The sequence below is a fragment of the Protopterus annectens genome, chromosome 14.part0 (genome assembly GCF_019279795.1).
Source record: "Protopterus annectens isolate FY-2018-M chromosome 14.part0, PAN1.0, whole genome shotgun sequence".
NCBI lineage: Eukaryota > Metazoa > Chordata > Ceratodontiformes > Protopteridae > Protopterus > Protopterus annectens.
In genome coordinates this window covers 738,019,814-738,043,267 of record NC_056748.1, presented here as the reverse complement: position 1 = coordinate 738,043,267, position 23,454 = coordinate 738,019,814, and the positions used below count along the sequence as shown (strand labels likewise).

At 41.2% G+C, this 23,454-nt stretch overlaps 1 protein-coding gene across 1 annotated transcript in view; it reads left to right on the top strand.

The window, feature by feature from the left end:
* Positions 1 to 5,319: 5,319 nt before the first annotated feature.
* LOC122789208 (interferon-induced protein with tetratricopeptide repeats 5-like) overlaps positions 5,320 to 23,454 on the top strand; it is a 112,849-nt gene continuing 94,714 nt past the window's right edge. The window contains exon 1 of the mRNA XM_044056478.1: positions 5,320 to 5,381. Within this exon, the coding sequence (XP_043912413.1) occupies positions 5,377 to 5,381 (5 nt within the window). The 5' untranslated portion in view covers positions 5,320 to 5,376. The remainder of the gene's footprint in view (positions 5,382 to 23,454) is intronic.

The following is a 23,454-nucleotide window of genomic DNA, read 5'->3' as shown; positions in this document are numbered from 1 at the left end:
GCTTGTGAGTACTTTTCCCTCATTATCCTTTATCACCCTTACCTGCTGCACATCTTTACTATCTCGGTCCTTCTGTCTAGCCAATCGGTACAGGTCCTTTTCTCCCTCCTTAGTGTCCAACGTTTCATACAACTCTTCATACACCTTATCCTTAGCCTTCAACACCTCTCTCTTTACTATGCACCTCATCTCCTTATACTCTTGTCTACTTTCTTCATCGCTTTAACAATCCCACTTCTTCTTCACCAACCTCTTTCTCTGTATACTCTCCTGTACTTCTTCATTCCACCACCAGGTCTCCTTGTCCTCCTTCCTCTTTCCAGATGTCACACCAAGCACCTTTCTAGCCATCTCTCTTACTAGCTCTGCTGTAGTTACCCAGCTATTTGGTAACTCTTCACTGCCACCCAGTCCCTGTCTTAATAAACTAAAATAATTGAATGGAAGTTTTTCTCTCAAAGGGAACTTACTTGTCCAGCAGAAGAATATCACAAAAGCACTTATCCTTTAGTCAGCTCAGCTTGCACAGCCTAACAGTTTGGGAAATGTGTCTGTTATGTCCTTGGCAGCATATAACCCCATATAGCTAAGGCTGCAGTGATCAATATGATGAAGCATATATTGCATTAGTGAGTCACTCACACTTAGTTACTGTAACTGGAGATATTCATCCATATCACAAGGGATAAGAAACTAAGAGTAATGCTACTCAACGCCAGAAGTCTAAACCTCAAGATGCACGCACTCTCCTTAGCATGGAGAACATTGATATCTGTGCAGTAACAGAAACCTGGTTCAAGGCTCCCGAGAGCACCCAGCACTACCAGGTTATACCTCATACCATGCTTTTCGGCCCCAAAACTTGGACCGAACCACAAAAGGAGGGGGAGTATCAATATTCATCAAAGATACCCACACCTCCAGGTTGGTGGCACAGCACAAAGCATCAGAGACTATCCATGTGCAACTAACAGTGGGTAAAACTGCCTTCCAGTTTATAGCCGGCTACAGACCACCCTCCCAAACCCAGGAACCCCACTCAGCCTTCCTGAGAACACTGGAAAATATGAAGCTCTCTCCAAACACCATTATATTGGGCGACTTCAACTACCCAAACATAGACTGGGAGCATTACTCTAGCTCCAACACCCTAGCCCAAAGGTTCCTAGAATTTATAAACTCAAATGCTATGGAACAACTTGTTACCACTCCCTCAAGTGGGGAAAACATACTGGACCTGATCATCACCAACATGGGGGCTCTATGTTCCAGACCAGAAGTGTATCCCTCACTGGTAAGATCAGACCATAAACTAATCTCACTGGATATTCACATCCCGACCCCCACCCCCTGCCCAGAAAACCACAGTGAAAAACTTCTCTAAAGCAAATTTCACACTCCTCAAAACTGAGGTGGAATCCTTCAAAGCCCCCGGGCCTGTGGAAAATACGGCCCAGACCGCAGAATCCTTTATAAACGCATTCTATGAACACCTTCAGGAATGCATGGATCATGCAATCCCAAATAAAACCAAGACCCAATCCTCCAAAGGCAGGTGTCCTGTCTGGTGGACCCCAACCATAAACAAACTATACAATAGATGGAAGAATCTACTACATGATAGAGCAAAATCCCAAAAAGGGAAGGCATCTCTGATCAGTATTAGCAAAAAACTATGGGCACTCATAAAATCATCTAAGGCCAACTTCGGGAGAAAAATTGCACAGGACACTAAGGATAATCACAAGGCTTTCTTTAGTTATGTTAGGAGCCTGGGTAGGAATGCCCAGATATGCTCAGAATTAGTCCAAAATGACAAAAGCTACACCAAACATACATTGCCAACATCCTAGCTGACAGGTTCAGTGCAAACTCCCCCCCCTCCCCACTAAAAGGGCAAATATCTATCCCAGCAGAGTGCTGCCCCCCCTGACATCTCAGATGCTCAGGTAAGAGCCGCCCTCTCCAAAGCAAAAAAACACAGCATCAATGAGACCAGACAGTGTCCCGGGCTGCATCCTACATGAACTCCAAGAAGAGCTAAACCCAAACATAAAACTACTGTTCAATCTCAGCCTTACTACAGGATAGGTACCCAAAGAGTGGCGTACAGCAACAGTGGTCCATCTCCACAAAGGTGGTGCCTCAATGGATCCTGGAAACTATCACTCCATAAGCCTGACTAGCTTGGTCTGCAAAGCTATGGAAAGGATCATCATGGATCTCATAAATAAAGATATTGGGGACCTACAGACACTGGATCCTACCCAGTTCGGCTTTGTTAAGGGCAGATCGTGCCTCTTAAATATGGTCGATTTCTTTGAAACAGTCACCAAGGCCATTGACGAGGGGAAGGTGGGTCACACAGCCTACCTGGACCTCGCAAAAGCCTTCGATACAATACCCCACTCGGGCATTATAGATAAGTTCACCAGCTTAAATATAAACCCCTATGTCACTAGATGGGTTGCAAACTGGCTCAAGGACAGAACCCACATGGTTAGAATTGCTGGAGCCATGACAGACTCCAAACCAGTTTCAAGTGGCATCCCACAAGGCTCAGTCCTGGGACCTCTCTTGTTCGGTATATATTTCTCAGAGGTACAGACCAACACGGAAGGACTGTGGCTGACCAAGTTCGCAGATGACTGCAAACTAGGTGCCATAATCGACTCTCCAGCCGACACAAGCATCCTACAAAAGGGCCTCATAGAAACAGACAACTGGTGCCAGAGCCATGGCCTCAAGCTAAACGCCAAAAAGTGTATAGTCATCCCCTTTGGAAAAAACAAAGTGCCCACAAATTACCACATAGGTGGTAATCCATTAAGTACGGAAGAAGTAATTTGGGACCTGGGGACCCAAGTTGATAGCAATCTCTCATTTGAAAACCACGTGGCCAAAGTGGTTAGAAAAACATTTTATATAGCCCACCTAATCATGAAGGGATTCACATCTAGATCAGGGAAGGTCATCGTGCCTCTTTATTCATCCCTCATCAGGCCCATAATTGAGTACAATGCCTCTTTTGGGATGTACCTTACCAGACACCTGCAGCAACTGGAAAGACTCCAAAAGTACCTCACCAAGAGGATCAAAGGGCTCAAACAGATGCCATATGCTGCCTGGTTAAAGAAATTCCAGCTCTATTCAGTGGCATACCACCTGCTCAGAGGCGATCTGTGCCTGACGTATAAAGTCATGTCCAACCCGGAATTAATGGACATGCTGCACCTCAGAAAATCCAAATCCCATCGAGCTACGCGCTCGAGAGACTTGAACCTCAGCACTGAAATAAATAGGACATGCTGGAGGGACGGATTCATAACCCAGAGGCTCCCTTCACTCTGCAATAAAATCCCAGTCCAGGTTATGCAGAGTCCCTCATTGACTCTCTTCAAGAGGAATCTTGATGAGTGGATGGGAGATCGTAAGTTTACCCCGGGTATCACTTCTGTGTCACTGTTAGACAGAGGCACAGTATACTAACCTCGTGAAAGGGCATAGCAAAATTCATTTAAAATGGGTGGCGAAAGCCAAACACACTCTGGCTAGGCTTATAAATGCTCTAGAGCAGATAGCCTAGTATGAACCTATGAATCTGTGAACCTATCTTTTATTACAGTCTTACTTTATGCACAATTGTGAAATGACACAATACTAAAAACATTCTTCTGACAGGTTCCAAGAGTCTTGCAGTGTCAAGCTAATATATGTAGGCTGCAGAAGAGATTTACAACAATTATAACATTATAACAAGCATACAAACAATGACACGACCTGCTTAGGTTAGCGGTTTCATTTTGCCACACCATGTCTTTCACCTGGCTAATGGTGTCAAGGATATAGAAGAGCAGTTGCAATTCACATGCCACTAGCAGCAGGTACATCGCAGTATCTGTCACATTACAGTGGACATAAATATCAAATATATAAATAACATTCCACGTGTGTGCAATCAGATATGAGGACCCGGTCTTCCAAAATGCTAAAGTTATGCGTTTGTCTATTTCAGCATTGTCTATCCCTGTACCTATAGCTGTTTAAATTTCTAAAGGTTTGCGAAAGATCTGGAGACATTTTCACCCCATTATGTTACATGTATATGTTTAATTGTGCATCATGTCAGTCTGAAATTGATGCAGTTCTTTTCTGGATTATGTTTCAGCCTTGTGAGAAATAAAAACTGTTTAATTTAGAATAAAACGAGGCACAGCAATTCGGACGGGAACTAATGCATTATGCTAAAAACAAACGTTAAGTCTTCTTGACAGAGATACAGCAAATCAATACTTTAATTCAGTAGTTGACGAGGGATTTAAAGATTTGTGCTGTAACTTTTCAAAGATTTCCAGAATCCCTTTTAACAAATCTAGGGTTGCCACTTTTTCAAATGGCCAAAGTGGGACATTTTCGGGACAAACATCAGATTTTACAGGCCGACACATACCCACGGTCAGTACAAAGGACAGAACTTAACTTTTTTTGCCTAAATAAAAGCTTATTCTTGTAGCATTTTAGTTGCTCATTCTGTTTCTTATAACATTTAGGTATTTTAGATACAGAATAACTGTTTTATGCAACTATTACATAAAAATATAGGACACTACAATCTCAGGACATTTGCCATTTTTAATATTTTTTGTCAGGACACAACTGCCCAAAGAGGGACTGTCCCTCTCAAAGTGGGACAGGTGGTAACCCTATGTAGAACTCGCGCGTTTCCATGTCTTTTCTAACAAGTCGCTGTTAACACTAAGTAGATGAACAAGTTACAGGTGTGCCTCAGTGCGATGTGCGTCAGTCAGCTTTAAAAGCGGTGTGACTTATCCTCTATCGTGAAAGCCTTGGGAAGTCAGAGCAATATTATATATCGGACACAAAATAAGAAATCTGGTCAGATGCCAACTGTCTCCTAGTAAACTATAGCCTTGTTAGTGCAAGATCTGCAAAACCGTTACATCCTTGAATCTTAAGTATTGCTATGCTATACAGCCTGCTCGAAAAACTTTTTTTTTTTTTTTTTTTGCAAAAATAGATAAGATGAAATGCCTTATTCCATTTCGTTATCTAACAAACTAATAAACGTGTATAAGTTGAAGTCATGTGAATCATGTTTTGATGAGATAAGGGCAGCTATTCTCTGGAATAATAATAATAAAGTCTTAAAAACAGCGACGTGACATAAAAACCATTTGGGATTTTATAGTTTCACTCCCCAGTTTCGTTTCTTTCCGTGTGACGTTGTTAACAGCTGAGAATGTGGTCACTCCCTGCACTGTATTTATTGTCAGGATGTGCTGTGCTGAGGCACCAGTGGCTACACTCGCACCTTCGGAGTTTTAGTGATAGGACACCGCTGCAAATTCAAACACCATGAGGTAGGACATATTTGTGTAAATATTTATCTTTTTAATAGACATACATTTCACAACAGCAATAGACATACATTTCTGAGCGTATTGCTTATAAATCTAAATATAAGCTTAGAAGTCACATAAGATGTATTAAAAAGATAAAAGTGTTTAATAGGATATTTAACTTATTTTAATTATTGTTATTATTTCTGATACTCCTTTACGTCATTAAAAAGTGGTTAGAAGCAATGCTTACAAAGTGGTGCTGGGACTAGAGTGGCATGTTATAAATATCTTTTCAAACATTGAATGCACCTGACTTTTTGTTATAATGTAAACGATAATTACATTTTTTTCCTTTATAATAAATGATGCAGTACAATTAGTGGTATCTCGTATAACAAAGGCACTGCTATATACATAGATGGATCCATCCCCTGCATCCTCAACATATAGCCAACCGGTATACATCCATTTAGAGTTATATGATATCTATGCAGTACACATTCAATACACTGATGGACTTATTTAAGATACCTGGCAGGGGGAGGAGTGGGAATGGTAAAGTGCTGTCACATATCAATATCATAAAACTTTCTTAATTCAACAGCACTTTTAATTTTGTTTATTATTGTGCATACCTCTCAAGGATACCTCACTGTGAGGAATGTTTCTAACTTTGAGTGCTCATAGTTTCATAGTTTCATGGTTTGGTACTAGGCTATCTGCCCTGGGGCATTTATAAGCCTAGCTATAGTGATGTGGCTTTCACCACCCCATGTAATGGTACAAAAGTGTACAGAATAAATTTAGAATACTGTTCCTCTGTCTAGTAGTGACACAGTGAAAACCCCCTTACATAATAGAATTAGTTTACTGTGCCTCTGTCTTGTAGTGACACAGAGATGACCCCTGGGGTAAACCTACGATCTCCCATCCACTCGTCAAGATTTCTCTTGAAGAGAGTCGGTGAGGGGCTCTGCCTAACATGAACTGGGATTCTGTTCCAGAGTATGGGAAGCCTCTGAGTTATGAATTTGTCCCTCCAGCATGTCCTGTTCATATTTGTGCTGAGGTTCAAATCTTTAGCTCTCGTGGTTCTGATGGATTTGGATTTTTTTGAGGTGGAGCATGTCCATCAATTCCTGATTGGACATGGCCTTGTACGTCAGGCACAGATCACCTCTGAGTAGGTGGTATGCTACTGAATAGAGTTAGATTTTCTTTAGTCTGGCAGCATATGACATATGTCGGAGACCCTTGATCCTCCTGGTGAGGTACTTTTGGGGTCTGTCTAGCTGTTGCAAGTGCCGGGTGAGGTACATACCAAATGGGGCATTGTACTCAATCATGGGCCTGATAAGGGAGGAGTACAGGGGCACAATGACCTCCTTTGATCTGGATGTGAATCCCTTCATGATAAGGTGGGCAAGGTAGAAAGTCTTTCTAACCACTTTGGCAACGTGGGTGTCAAATGAGAGGTCACTATCGACTTGGGTCCCCAGGTCTCTGATTACTTTTTCCGTACTCAGTGGGTTACCGCCTATGTGATAATTTGTGGGCACTTTGTTTTTCCCAAAGGGGATGACTATACATTTTTTGGCATTTAGTTTAAGGCCATGACTCCGGCACCAGTTGTCCGTATCAGTGAGGACTTTCTGTAGGATGTATGTGTCAGTTGGTGTATCGACTATGGCACCTAGTTTGCAGTCATCTGTGAATTTTGTCAGCCACAACCCTCCCATGTTTGCTTTCACATCTGAGAAATAAATGCCGAACAAGAGGGGTCCCAGGACAGAGCCCTGTGGGACACCACTTGTCAATGGCTTGGAGTCTGACATGGCTCCAGCGATTTTGACTTTATGGGTTCTATCCTTTAGCCAGTTTGCCACCCATCTTGTGACATATGGATTTACATTTAAGCTGTTGAGCTTGTCTATGATGCCAGAGTGGGGTATTGTGTCGAAAGCTTTAGCCAAGTCCAGGTAGGCTGTATGGACTGCTTTGCCCTCGTCAATGGCTCTAGTGACTGTTTCGAAAAAGCCATCCTGGTAAAAGGCAGGATCTGCCCTTTACAAAGCCGAACTGGGTGGGGTCAAGTGTCTGTAGGTCCCCTATGTCTCTGTTTATGAGTTCCATGATTCTTTCCATAGCTTTGCAGACCAGGCTGGTTAAGCTTATGGGGCGGTAGTTACCAGGGTCAGTAGAGGTGCCTCCTTTGTGGAGTGGGACTACTGTTGCTGTACACCAGTTTTCAGGTATATATCCTGTAGTAAGGCTAAGGTTAAATAGCATTTTTATGTGCGGGTTTAGTTCCTCTTGGAGTTCACGTAGCACGCAACCCGGGATACCGTCAGGTCCCATTGATGCTGTGTTTTAGCTTTGCTGAGGGCGGTTCTCACCTGGACATCTGAAATGACAGGGAGGTTACATTCAGCTGGGATAAGTATTTCTTCTTTTGGGGGTGAGGGAGGGGAGAAATTTGCACTGAACCTGTCTGCCAGAATGTTGGCAATATCTGTGGGTTCAGTGTATTTTTTGTCATTGTGAACTAACTCAGAACATATCTGAGGGTTTCCGCCCAGGTTTCTAACATAGCTGAAGAAGGCTTTGTGGTTATCTTTAGTGTCCATAGCGATTTTTCTCTCAAAGTTGGCCTTGGATGTTTTTATGAGAGAATGTAGCTTTCTACTAGTGCTGATCAGAGATGCCTTCTCTTTATGGGATTTTGCTCTGTCGTGTAGTAGCTTCCTTCTTTTGTTATACAATTTTTTTATGGCTGGGGTCCACCAGACAGGATGCCTGCCCTTGGTGGAGAGGGTCTTGGTTTTATTTGAGATTGCATGATCCATGCATTCTTGGAGATGTCCGTAGAAAGCATTTGTGAAGGATTCTGCATTGTGGGATGTGGTTTCCACTGTCCCAGTGGGCTTAAAGGATACCATCTCAGTTTTAAGAAGTGTAAAGTCAGCTTTTGAGAAGTTTTTCACTGTAGTCTTTTGTGTTGGGGGTGGAGGTGGGATATGTATATCCAGGGTGATTAGTTTGTGGTCAGATCTCACTAGTGAGGGGTATACTTCCGGTGTGGAGCACTTTGTCCCCATATTTGTGATGATCAGGTCTAGTATATTATCTCCCCTTGTGGGAGAGGTGACTAGCTGTTCCATTGCGTTTGAATTTATGAATTCCAGGAACCTTTGGGCTAGGGTGTTTGGGCTAGAATAATGCACCCAGTCTATATTAGGGTAGTTGAAGTCTCCCAATATGATGGTGTTTGGTGAGACATTCATATCCTCCAATGTCTTTAGGAAGACTGAGTGGGGTTCCTGAGATTGGGAGGGTGGTCTGTAACATGCTACCAGTTGTATAGCAGTTTTGCCTATGGTTAGTTGCACCTGGATGGTCTCTGATGCTTCATGTGTTTCCACTAACCTGGAGGTGTGGGTGTCCTTGATGAATATGGACACTCCCCCTCCCTTTTTGGTTTGGCCCGAGTTTTGGGGCCGAAAAGCATGATATGAGGTATAGCCTGGTAGTGCTGGGATACTCTCAGGAGCCTTGAACCAGGTTTCAGTTACTGCACAGACATCGATGTCCTCCATACTGAGGAGTGCTTCGAGAGTCTGCGACTTCTGGTGTTGAGCAGCATTACCCTTCATTTTTTTCCATTTTTGTTTTCTAAGGAGGTGGGTTGTCTTTTGAGCCTTGCCTAAAAAAGGCACTATGGGGGAGGCAAGAGCCTTAGCCAATATCCAGAAGCCCAGTGGTGACAGATGCAAGCCATCCCTTGCGAAGCAGCGTGGCTTGTCCAGCATGTCATCCCAAGCAGACAGACATTGGATCCCCCTAGAATGACAACAGTATTTGAGCCAATTATTAAAGCTGATCATCTTGTCTTTGTATTGTGGCATCATTCTTGGTGAGGGCAAAATGCTGCTCAGGTTCAGGGTCATACCAGCCTGGGCTACATAATCAGAGAGCTCCTCTATGTCTCTTTTCATGTAGTCCAGGGAGGTACGTCTCAGGTCATTCACGCCGGCATGGACAATGACGGAGTCATATATGTACTTGCTTTGGAGTGACCTGAGTGCATGTGTTATGTGGCAGATCCTAGCTCCCGATAAGCAACTCACCATTACCCTCTCCTTGTTCAGCCTGGTAAGTGGAACGTCAGTGTGTCTGACTATAGAGTCACCTATTACTAGTGTATCAGGCATGGTGTTTGGCCTTAAGGGCTGTGATTGTTTGACACACTGATTTATTGAAGTATGTGATGCATGTGTTATGTTTTCAGGTGGTGGATTTTTGGGTGTCTGCTTTGGGAGCCTCTTTTGTTTTGGTAAGTTTTTTGTTAGAGCCTCCGAGTATGTCTTTGAGTTATTATGTGTTTGGTTTGCAGTTGTGGTAGGTCTATGTGGGACTGGGTTTGGTGTGTGTGTGGTTACCTTCTCCTCCTGTCTGGTCTTGCCAGTCCTGAGTTGAGAGAGTTCAGCCTCCAGTTTGGCTATATAGTTGCATCTCTCACATGTATTTGTGTTTGTTGGGAGGAGGAGAGGGTTGTCTGTGTACATGAGACAATTGTAGCATTGTCTCAAGATTCCCAGATTAACCAGCTGAACCGGAGAGGATGCCAGCAATCTACCACTCGACATGCTAGAATATTATAAGGGAGTGCTGTGCCTTTAAGGGAAGTAGGTACTTACAGGGAAGATAGGTGGATGTAGTGCTTACTTTAGTTAGCGAGTGCTTACTTAGAAGAGAGGTTTTGAGAACAAGTGCTAGGTTTATAATAAAGTGATTAGACTAGATTATTATAAGAGTAGAGCTTTCTTAAGGGAAAATTTGAAGAGCAGACTTGGCGGAGCCACAAAAAGTTTAACCTTGTTTAACCAGCGCTGCGCTATGCGCACAAATATGCAAAGCCGTGCAAATGCGGATTTTAAACAGGGAACTTCAAAAGAGCTAGAAATGGTCCAAAACAACAAATTACTACAAGCTCTTGTGCTGAGGTCACTCCTTCAGGGACAGATAGGCTGCTCAAGGCTCCCCACTCACACTGGTGAGCAAAGAAACTTCCTTCTATCCAAGTAAGGTAATGGACACCACAGGAACTACATCACAGCCCAGAATACAGCAAAGCCTGTATACTGGTCTAAACTAGTCGAGGAGAGGCAGGAAAACAAGGATATCTTTTTGTTTTTTTTGTTTTTGAGATAGAAAGCACACAGAAATGCAGGAAACAGTAATAAATCAGTTACACAGGTTAGCACACTTTAGTGAGCAGCCTCAACAGTTAAATTTAACAAACAAACAAACAACTTTCGACCAATTTTCGACTAAATGAAACTTTAAATGCAGATAATATATAATGCAACAAACAGTTAAAAAAACAGTTTAAGCTTGTTCAAGGTAAGCAAGAGAAGGTATTTCAGGTAAAAAAACAGAAAAAAATACTTAAATCAGGAAAGTAGTCGCTTTTCTCAGTTCTCTGCTGCTAGTACCACTCTGCAGGACCACGAGGAGCTGTTGCTGAGTAGTATAGCCAGAAAAAAATGCTCAGAGGCGGATTTTAAACAGGGAACTTCAAAAGAGCTAGAAATGGTCCAAAACAACCAATTACTACAAACTCTTGTGCTGAGGTCACTCCTTCAGGGACAGATAGGCTGCTCAAGGCTCCCCACTCCCACTGGTGAGCAAAGAAACTTCCTTCTATCCAAGTAAGGCAATGGACACCACAGGAACTACACCACAGCCCAGAATACAGCAAAGCCTGTATACTGGTCTAAACTAGTCGAGGAGAGGCGGGAAAACAAGGATTTTTTTGTTTTTGAGATAGAAAGCACACAGAAATGCAGGAAACAGTAATAAATCAGTTACACAGCCTAGCACACTTTAGTGGGCAGCCTCAACAGTTAAATTTAACAAACAAACAAACAACTTTCGACCAATTTTCGACTAAATGAAACTTTAAGTGCAGATAATATATAATGCAACAAACAGTTAAAAAAACAGTTTAAGCTTATTCAAGGTAAGCAAGAAAAGGTATTTCAGGTAAAAAACAGCAAAAAATACTTAAATCAGGAAAGTAGTCACTTTTTTCAGTTCTCTGCTGCTAGGACCACTCTGCAGGACCACGAGGAGCTGTTGCTGAGTAGTATAGCCAGAAAAAAACGCTCAGAGGCAGATTTTAAACAGGGAACTTCAAAAGAGCTAGAAATGGTCCAAAACAACCATTACTACAAGCTCTTGTGCTGAGGTCACTCCTTCAGGGACAGATAGGCTGCTCAAGGCTCCCCACTCCCACTGGTGAGCAAAGAAACGTCCTTCTATCCAAGTAAGGCAATGGACACCACAGGAACTACACCACAGCCCAGAATACAGCAAAGCCTGTATACTGGTCTAAACTAGACGAGGAGAGGCGGGAAAACTAGGATATTTTTTGTGTTTTTTTGTTTTTGAGATAGAAAGCACACAGAAATGCAGGAAACAGTAATAAATCAGTTACACAGGCTAGCACACTTTAGTGGGCAGCCTCAACAGTTAAATAAAACAAACAAACAACTTTCAACCAATTTTCGACTAAATGAAACTTTAAGTGCAGATAATATATAATGCAACAAACTGTTAAAAAAAATGTTTAAGCTTGTTCAAGGTAAGCAAGAGAAGGTATTTCAGGTAAAAAAACAGCAAAAAATACTTAAATCAGGAGAGTAGTCACTTTTCTCAGTTCTCTGCTGCTAGGACCACTCTGCAGGACCACGAGGAGCTGTTGCCGAGTAGGATAGCCAGAAAAAAAGAAGTCCATGGTCCTTGGAATTCCACATTGAAAGGATCTGTCATGCATTCAATGTTATGATTTTTTTAACCACTGTGGTAATAATGAATTATATGAATTCAATAAAATAAAATTTTGTAAGACTCAGCTAAGCAAGCAATCATGTCTGATAGGGTGTGTGTTAATGGTGGATGGCCACTACACTCCTGAAAGGGCATTAATTACACATTAACACATACCCTGGAGGCCATTATTGCACTTATAAAATGGGCTATCTTTAACATTGTTGTGTTTTACTTACTTATGTACATTTTTTATCACTATATTATTTTTATATACATTTTTGGTGTAAAATATTTCCTTCCCCCAATGTTTAAAAGTTGCTGTAGTATATGTAAATGGTGTTAGAGGAAACATTTTACATCCAAAATATATCATTTTTAAAAAAAAATATCTGATATTTGCTTTAGTTTTGGTCCCTTACTGATAAAATGGTTTCTTGCCAGCCATCGGGGATTTAAATCACTAAATAATGACATAAATTTGACTTTCAGACTATTTCCTCCAGAAAATTCATGTTAACACCAGTCCTGTTATTTAACCTAAAATTTTGTAAGTCTCAGCTAAGCAAGCAATCATGTCTGATAGGGTGTGTGTTAATGGCGGATGGCCACTACACTCCTGGAAGGGCATTAATTACACATTAACACATACCCTGGAGGCCATTATTGCACTTATAAAATGGGCTATCTTTAACATTGTTGTGTTTTACTTACTTATGTACATTTTTATCACTATATTATTTTTATATATATTTTTGATGTAAAATATTTCCTTCCCCCAATGTTTAAAAGTTGCTGAAGTATATGTAAATGGTGTTAGAGGAAGCATTTTACATCTAAAATATATCATTTTTTAAAAAAATATCTGATATTTGCTTTAGTTTTGGTCCCTTAGTGATAAAATGTTTTCTTGCCAGCCATTGGGGATTTAAATCACTAAATAATGACATAAATTTGACTTTCAGACTTTATTTCTTTCAGAAAATTCATGTTAACACCAGTCCTGTTATTTAACCTAATTTTTCATTTTAAGTACAACATTTAAAATCTTTTCCTATTTCTGAGCCTTTTTCCCCCTTTATTTCAGGCTTTATCCAGATTTCTTGAGCTAAAGGGTTGAGAGGTATGCAAACCTCTTATCTGCTGCAGCCAATGTTCCATTGCTCTTAGTTTCTCCATCTCTTACACAGACACCTCCCCCTCCCCCTCCCACTTACACTTCACAAAATGCATGTTAACACAATTTTCTCCACTTATCAGTGTGTGTTTTCACTGGGCACCCTGTTCTCTTGCACACATACAAACATTTAGAAGCAATGTAGCTTTAAAAAGACATGCTCAAACACTAATGCCAGGCATTAAAGGTTCTTACCTCCATACCTCTAAACTGTCTAGATTTTCAAGGAATCTCCAGATGTTTACCTAATTTTTATTTTGGATCTGTTCCTCATAAAATTTGTGGTTTGCTGGCAAATCACTGGGTTGAAGTAATTAAATAATGACACACATTTGGGTTTCAGAGTTCCTTTACATCAGAAAATGCATGCTAAAACAAATCTTTTTATTCTAGCAACTTTCTTAAGTTTAGAAGAGAAATATTTAAAATCTGTCCCTATTTTAGAGCCTTCTCCCCATTATTTTAGGCTTTATCCAGATATCTTGAGCTAAGAGACTGAGAGTTATGCTGGTGCCACTGCTTGATCACGCAATCTCTCTCTCTCTGTTTCACATACACACACACACACACACACGCACACACGCACACACGCACACACACACACACACACACACACACACACACACACACACACACACACAGACGCACACACACACACACACACACACACACACACACACACACACACACGCACACAATTTTTATTTTTTAATATCCTCTGTTTATTTCAATTTTGCACTGTCAAAATAGCAATTGCACTGCTTAAGGAGTGTAAAATAATGGTGACTATTAGCTTCTTTACAGTCTGAACTTCATGGCACCTTAATATGCTGCCATATAGAGGCGGACTCATTTTTCACTCTCCAGCCAGGGTGATAACATATGGTTTGCCCATGCTGTAACAAAATTTATGCAGTAATGACATGTTTCAGTGAAAAGTGTCAGAAATACAGAGACAGGGCTGAAAATAGTGACATTTCTTTAGGAACAGAACAGGGAATACAAAATATAGCCTGGGAGTGTTTATGAATTCAATCAAACTGAGAGTAGATATGTACATTCTGGGGATGCTGAGGTCAACCATCATTTGTAAGATCACACTTTGACTAATTTATACTTTTCCAGAAACCACTGAGGCAGCGGAATAACATGTTAGTAGAAAGTGTGCAACAGAAAGTTATTGATATGTTGTGAAACACTAATCATCCAAAAGGCTCCCAATATGAAATAGACAGACTCAAACATATTATGGTTCCTGCATGAGCATACAAAATCAAACTTTTATGTCACAGATAAAATAAAATAATCATCATGAAATCCTCTAAAGCTAGTTATGAAAATAAAATTGCCAAAGATTCCAAAGACAACCACAAGGCATTCTATAGCTATGTCAAGAATCTAAATGGCAATGCTCAGATCTGTTCTGAGCTACAACAGAATGGCATTAAATATACTGATCCAAAGGATATTGCCAGTATCCTGGCAGATCGATTCAGTGCAAACTTCACCTCCCTCTCACCCACTAAACGGCCCATCTCAATACCGAAAGATTACCAAATTCCTTTAATAACAGCCACACAGGTAAAAAAGACACTCTCCAAAGCTAAGAATACAGCATCCATGGGACCAGACGACATCCCAGGCTATGTACTACATGAACTACAAAATGAACTGGCACCTCACCTAAGTGTCATGTTTAATCATAGCCTCACCTCAGGCTTCGTGCCCACTAAGTGGCACACAGCTGCAGTTATCCCACTCCACAAGGGGGGGATGCACCATGGATCCCAAGAACTACCGCCCCATCAGTCTGATGGGCCTGACCTGCAAGGTCATGGAACGTATTATCATGTAACTTATAAACAAAGACATTGGCAACCTTCAAACACTGGACCACATGCAGTTTGGGTTTGTGAAGAGCTGATCTTGTCTCCTGAATCCGACTGACTTCTTCGAATCAGTCTCCAGAGCCATGGACAAGGGTAAGGTAGTCCACACAGCCTATCTGGACCTCGCAAAGGCCTTCGACACCATTCCCCACTATGGAATCATAGATAAACTTACTATGCTGTGCATTAATCAATACATCACCCAATAGGTTGCCAACTGGCTTACTGACATAACTCACTCTGTAAAAATAACAGACTACAAATCCAGGTCCAGACAAGTGACAAATGGAGTTCCTCAGGGTTGTCCTGGGACCGCTCTTGTTTGGCATCTACTTCTCTGAAGTACAGGCCAACACTAAGGGACTCTGGCTAACAAAGTTCACAGATGACTGCAAACTGGGAGCCTTTATTGAATCCCCAAATTATGTGGATATTCTACAAAATGGCCTTACAGAAACAGATGCTTGGTGCCAGAGCCATGGGCTCAATCTCAATGCCAAGAAATGTAAAAAGACATGTACCCGTGAATTACCACATAGGTGGCAGTATACTAAACACTGAAAGTGTGATAAGAGACTTAGGGACACAGGTGGACAGTGGTCTCACCTTTGATAACCACATCACCACAGCAGTCAGGAAATCTTTATATGTGGCACACCTTATCACTAAGGGTTTTTCATCCAGAAAAAAGGAAGTCATTGTCCCACTGTACTCATCCCTCATTAGACCCATTATAGAACACAACGCCCCATTTGGTATGTACCTCCCAAGACATCTGCAACAACTGAAAAGACCGCAGAAATACCTCACTAAAAGAACCACAGGCTTAAAGCAGATGCCCTATGCTGACCATCTAAACAAACTCCACCTATACTCTGTTGCATATCGTCTACTCGGGGGCGATCTCTGCTTAACATACAAGGCCATGTCAAACCCAGAGCTGTTGGACATGTTACACTTAAAGAAATCCCAATGCCTCAGAGACAAACGCTCCAGGGATCTAAACCTTGTCATCACAATGAACAAAACATGCTGGAGGGATAGGTTCCTGACCCAGAGACTCCCCAGACTCTGGAAAAGACTGCCCATACATGTCAAGCAGAGCGCATCTTTGGGCCTCTTCAAAAGGAACCTTGATGATTGGATGGGAGATAGGAAATTCACCCCAGGGATCATGTCAATTGCCCTGCTAGACAGAGGTCCAGGGAATAGCCAAGGAATTGTTATGGCTATGCTTCTATAGGAACTAGGTCCTAGTATCGACCTATGAACCTATGAAGCACTTTGTCTAATGCCTTCCTCGAGGTTATGGTTATTAATATAAACTACTAATTTAAACAGTAGTACCCCAAAAACAAGTATCTAGTAAAATTACTCAATTAGCTATTTAATGTACTTGTATAATTACATTTTAAGAGCTATTTACAATACCTCATACTCAATTCATTGTTTAACCCATTGGGTTGAATGCGTTGCAAATTAAAATAAAACTTTCTTTTTTTTTATCTTTTTTAATACAATATCAGAAAGATTTAATATAAACAATTTCTTACAGTGATATATCATAAAATATTTTAAAACACTGTAACCGCTATTGTATACCAATTTGAGATAAGGTTACAACTGTACTTGTTTCTCCCTCATTCTTTTAATATCTCGTATGTGTTCTAAAATTCCTGTCTAAACTTGTTGGTTAGTCTTACAAATGTGATATCAATTACATGATAACATTAGATCATAAACCACACCTTTAGTGTAATAGCTGATACGCTGAAGGTCATAGAGAAGCTTGGGTAAAAGCAGAAACTTAAAGACATGTATTCATTAAAAGAGGAAAGAAAAAAAAGAGGTAATATGGTAATATCACCTTGTTTGAGGATTAAGGGGAGAGGAGGAGCTGAAGAGGAAGGTAAAAAGATAGTTGGGGAATGAACAGTAGAAATTAATTTCATATTAAACTTCTTTTTAAATACAGACATCTGAAAAGAACTATCCTGAAACTTAAATAGTGACTGTCACCGGTGAGCAGCATTTTTCTGTATTTCTGCCTCATATATGACAGCATAAGTGAGGGTAACCAGTTTCATTTGTCATTTGAGCATCTGCTGTCACTGGATAAACTATTAATCATCCATTATCTATAGTACTATCTTTCTAAAATAATAGAACTTTCCATATAACCATGGAGTTATATCAAGATCATGCCTCTCTTTCAGGCAAATGTAACCAATAAAAACAAAGGATACAACTAAAAGCAGCTAAAGTTTAGAAAAAAAATGGGGGGGGGGTTGTGGAATTCCTTTCAAGTATTTTATTTGTATCTGGTCATTATATCAAGTTTTGGAATACAAACATCTTTATTAATTCAGAAGAGCACTTCTGTTCTAATAAGAACTTCCTCAGATCATTTCTAAGTGTTGACAGTTGTCGGTGTATAAACCCAAAGGCTGCTGTGATCTTGGTGGATCTGGGAAGGAGTGGTATTATTGGAGTTAGGTTAGGTTAGTTTAACAAATGTCCAAACAAGAGTCTGTAGGGTGTAGATGATCAGTTGGAACTGTCCTGGAATCACTGTCAGTTCCCAACAGACTCTTATACCTCAATCAACCCTCATAAAACGAAACACAGCAGGCAATGGCAGCTTGTTCATCATATAGCTTTTAATGAATGTTCACTTCAAAATAATTTGAATTATTACTGTTTTTACCTTAGCCACTATATCTAATTGTAAGAATTAAAATAAATGATTTGGATGTGTGAAACAAATAAAGGTCTTCACTATGACATTTTTTAAGGAGATTTGGTCAGAGTGATGCATTAAACAGTACAGAAAGAAACTACATTGTCATGTTTGCTTTCCTTCTGTATATAATTAAGTCTATGTATGTATAAGAAAGTAATTAAGTTCTTACAACTGGTATGTTTTGGTGGTGATGTCAACATTTTTTACTTGACAAACTCTAAATGTCTTTTTAGATTATTTTCAGTTTCATCTTGGCAGTATTACCAGTTTTTTGCACTGTTGGTCAAACGAGAACACATCTGATAATGATGTTGTTATTCCTGAAAAATCGTAGGGAAATTTCCTCTCACCACAGTGCTGACACTCTAAAGAGCATTTGTTGAAGTTACAACTTGGCAAAGTACACCTATTATTTAAAAAAATATATAAACTTCCTCTTGACAGTAATCTATTTTAGTAACTAAGTATAGCCTGGACAATGTTGCCTAGAAGAGAAGGATGGTCATCCATCTGTAGAAATGTACCTGTCACCACTTTGCATATCTAAATATTCTGTGCATAATAGTGTACTTCACATTTAGCCAAGACATCTTGTTACCCAAACAACTATTTTTTTTTTTTTTAAATACACCCATCTGAAAAAAAAACTATCCTGAAACTTAAATAGTCACTGCCACTTGTGAGCAACACTTGTCTTTATTTCTGTCTCATTTGAACCAGGCTCTGCTGAGGTACATCATCTCTGGGATGTTTTACAAATTTCCTGAGGCTCCAAGACCAATCTAAGTGTTTTTTCATTTATTTTCACTTATTTTACTGCATTTGGTTGCCTATCACTTTTATCTGTGCCCTGTAGTTAATTTATCACATTTGCACTGTTTTACAACAATTTACTGATTAACTGCATTTAATTACTGTTTAACTGCATTTCACTGTTATTTACTGCAATTCATTACTGTTTATCTGCATTTTACTGCATTTCATTACTGTTTAACTGTATTCTTTCATACTTTGAGTTCTGTTTTTGTCTGTAACTGGTTAATCTGTACCTTTCTATGAGTTTTACTGTGTTATTAATCCTTAAATTGAGTAGCATAGTCTGGATACAGGTTTGCTGCATCCAGAGCTGTTTGTTTTTGCCTTCTGTGTTTCTGGCAGCCATCTTGTGTTTTCCTTCTATGTTTCAAGGCAGTCATCGTGTGTTGGTAGAGGCCTATCTTCTTTGCTAGTGAGAGAAGCAGGGCTGCCTGGATGTTGTCTGGCACAAGCTGATTGGTAAAGAAAGCAGGGGCTAGCAGGATTGACTAGATTGCTACGTTACTAGAATCTTCTATTTTTTTGTGGTATTTAAACCCCACGTTTAAGCTAGTTTGTGCTTGTATGTACATCAAACACCAAAGCTGCATTATTTTTTAACCCATTGTGAGGTATTCCAGCTATAAATGTTCCCTTAGTAGCACTTAGATGGTCACCTAGTAGTACTTCATCTGAGACCTTCCACCCTTTACCCCATAGCTCTCTCTGGCCTCTCTCCCTCAGATTCTGACACATATGTTTGGACAGTTTCCTACAGTTTCTCCTGCCAATCTGGTTGATATGGGCATCCTGAGACAGTGTAGCTACTGCCTCATGCACATGGACAACCCTCTACTATTACCACCTAGGAAATTTGTGAGTGATGCAATTCCATTAAGAACCTGGAGTATATGCTCTCTCCCTCACAAGCCAGTATATCTGGAAATGAGAAGGTTGTCAACACAAACACCATACTTCAAACACCACCCACACCTATACAACACACACCCACTATGCAGAGGTCCTCAATGGAAACATACCCAAACAAAAGAGACCTCTAAAAGAAAAACACTTGCAAACTCCACTGCCAACCACACCACACATATTTCACACACCTGTGTCTCACAGCCACTAAGGCCTAACCATAAAACCAACCTATTAGTCACAGGAGACCCCATTGTGAGACACACAGATGTGCCCCTCACCAGGCTGGATAAGGAGAAAGTCACGGTTAGTTTTTTGTCAGGTGCTAGAATCCACCATATCACCCATGCACTCAAGTCTCTCAACAACCGGTACTGTTATGACACTGTCATAGCCCAAGTTGGCATGAATGACTTGAGATGTACCTCCCTGAACTATATGAAGAGATACATGATCAAGCTCGCTTAATATGTGTCCTAGGCAGGTATGTCCCTAGCCTTAAGCAGCATTCTACCATCACCCAGAATGATGCCTCAATGCAAACACAAAATGATTGACTTTAACAATTGGTTTAGTTTCTGGTGTCATTCCAAGGGGATCCAATACCTGAAAGCCTGGGAAGACGTGATCGACAGACCACAATGCATTGTCAGAGATGTCCTGTATCTGTCTCCCTTGGGCTTCAGGCTTCTGGTAAAGGCTCTTGCCTTCCCCTTAGTGCATTTTTTAGGCAATGCCATGAGGTCAAAACTACCACCATGAAAATTTCATCAAAACGCAAATTAAAGATCATGTGCCAAGTGCTAGGACTCTAAACATGAAACTGCACTCATTGTAAGCATTCTTAACCCTGGAAGATACAGACATTAGTGCAGTCAAAGGAACCTGGTTCAAAGCTGTGGAGAACACCCCAGCCATACCAGGTTACTCATCCTATCATACATGCAGACCCCAAACCATGGGCAGCAAAGCAAAAGGTGGTGGAGTTGCAATATATATTAAAAACATACACACCTCCAGGCTGGTCAAACAGTATGAAGCACAGGAGACACTCCAGGTGCAGTTAACCATTGACAAGAGCCCTATTCAAATCATACGTAGCTACAGGCCTTCAACTTTAACTCAAGATGCCCATTCCAACTATCTGGACCTCTTTGAAACTATCAAGATTCAAAACTTTACCCTGATCCTGGGTGACTTGAACTATCCAACCATAGATTGGAAGAACTACTTATGCCAAAATACAAATGATCAGAGATTTCTTGATTTTGTCAATGCAAATGCCTTGGACCAGCTGGTAGACACCCCCCCCATGAGGTGATAATATCTTGGACTTGGTGTTAACCAGCATGAGTAACCACTGCAGCATTCCTACAGTGCTATCTTCCCTGGTAGATCCAACCACAAAGTGGTCACTTTTGAAGTCACCATCTCCCCTGAACCCCCCCCCCAAGCTAGGGTCAAGCAAAAAAAAACTTCTCCAGAGGTGATTACAACCTCCTTAGGGATGGTATAAACAGCTTCACAGCCCCCACTCCCTCCATAGGAACTGCACATATGTCCAAACCTGCAGTAAAGCACTATACAAGCATGTATATAGATGCATGGAATCAGGAATACCTGACAGGACAAAACATCCTCCTCAAGGAAAAATAAACCTGTCTAGTGGACATCTGCAGTAAATAAACTCTATAATAAAAAGAAAAAAATTGCTGTTCAGGACCAAGAAGGAGCGGGTGTCTAACTGGAAGCAATGTCTCCTTAACCTGAACTAGCAAATAACAGCACAAGTGAAATCCTCCAAAGAAACTGCGAGTCCAAACTGGCCACTTCTACTAAAGACAATCATAAGGCCTTCTTCACATATGTCAGCAAGGAAGCACTTAGATCTGCTCAGAATTGGTGTTCAAGGACACCCCATACGCAAACGCTGTAGATAAAGCCAACCTGCTGGCAGACAAGTTCAGTGAAAACTTCACCCCTCTATCGCCCCATCCGTAAAGCAGATCATCTCCACCACCTGCCCCCCCCTTATTTCTAGGGATTAAGTCATCACTGCCCTCTCAAAGGCAAAAAATACAGTCTCCATGGGACCCGATAATATCCCAGGCTGCATCCTACATGAACTCAGGCAGAAACTTGCAGCACCATTAGGCACCCTATTCAACCAAAGCCAGAGTACCAGCTTCATCCCAGCCAAGTGGAGGACAGCCATTGTCATCCCTTTACACAAAGGTGAAGCATCTGCTGATCCAGGAAATTATAGGCCCATCAGCCTAACTAGCCTGATCTGCAAGGCCATGGAACAGATTATCATGGATCTTAATAAAAAAGACATTGGTAACCTCCAAACACTCAATCCCACACAGTTAGTTTTCGTCAAGGGGAGGTCACGTCTGTTAAATTTGGTTGACTTTTTTGAGACAGTCACCAAAGCCATGGATGAGGTGTAGATGGTGTACACCACCTACCTTGAGCTGGTCAAAGCCTTCGATACTATTCCCCACTTGGGTATAATAGATAAACTCTCTCAACTATGCATCAATAAATATGTTATCAGATGGGTAGCAAACTGGCTGACTGATAGAACCCACCTAGTCAAAATAGGGGAAGCCACCTCAAGCAGTAGACCTGTAATGAGCAGTTTACCTCAGTGATTGGTCTTGTAGCCTCTGTTGTTTGGGATATACTTTTCTGAGGTGCAGACCAAAACAAGTGGGCTATGACTGACCAAATTTGCAGATGACTGCAAGCTGGGTGCCAGCATCAATTCCCCTAGTGATGTGGACATCCTCCAAGAGGGTTTCACCCACACAAATGACTGGTGCCAGAAACATGGCCTCAAACTGAATGTCATAAAATGCATCATCATCCCCTTTGAGGAGAGTGACATCCCCACAAATTATCACATTAATAAAAAGGTCCTAAGCACTCAATCAGTCTTGAGGGACTTGGGCACCCAGGTTGATAGCAAACAGACTTTTGACTACCATATTACCTTTGCTGTATGGAAAGCTTTCTACATGGCCCACCTCATTAGTAAGGGTATTTCATCCAGGGAAAAGGAGGTGATAATATCACTGTATTCTTTACTTATAAGACCCATTATTGAGTACAACACCCCTTTTGGCATGTACCTCACAAAGCACATGCAGCAGCTGGCTGGACCACAGTGGTTCGTCACTAGGAGACTCCAGGGCCTCAAACATCTGTCCTACATGTATAGGGTAAAAGCCCTGTCCCTCTACTCAGTCTCATACAGACCCCTCAGAGATGACCTCTGTCTGGCATACCAAGCAATCTCAGATCATGCCTTGATGGGACTGCTTCATATCCGCAAGTCAAGCTCCACTCAAGTAACCCACACACACGTCCTCAACCTGGTCTGTGACATCAGCAGGATAGATTTGTGTCCCAGAGGCTCCCGCTTCTGTAGAATAGACTCCCTCTCCATGTCAAGCGAAGTACCTCATTAACCCTTTTTAAGTGCAACCTGGATAACTGGATGGGGAACAGAAAATACACCGCTGGGATTCCACCTTTGTCCCTGCTGTACAGGGGCATTGGGTTCTGACTTGTCAGAACATGGGCTAAATTCTTGGCTAGGCTTGTAAGAGCCTCGGGGCCAATAGCCTAGTAATGTCCTATGATTCCTGTGATCATATATAGGCTAGCATAATTGAGGGTAACCAGTTTCAGTTGTCATTTGAGCATCTGCTGTCACTGTATAAA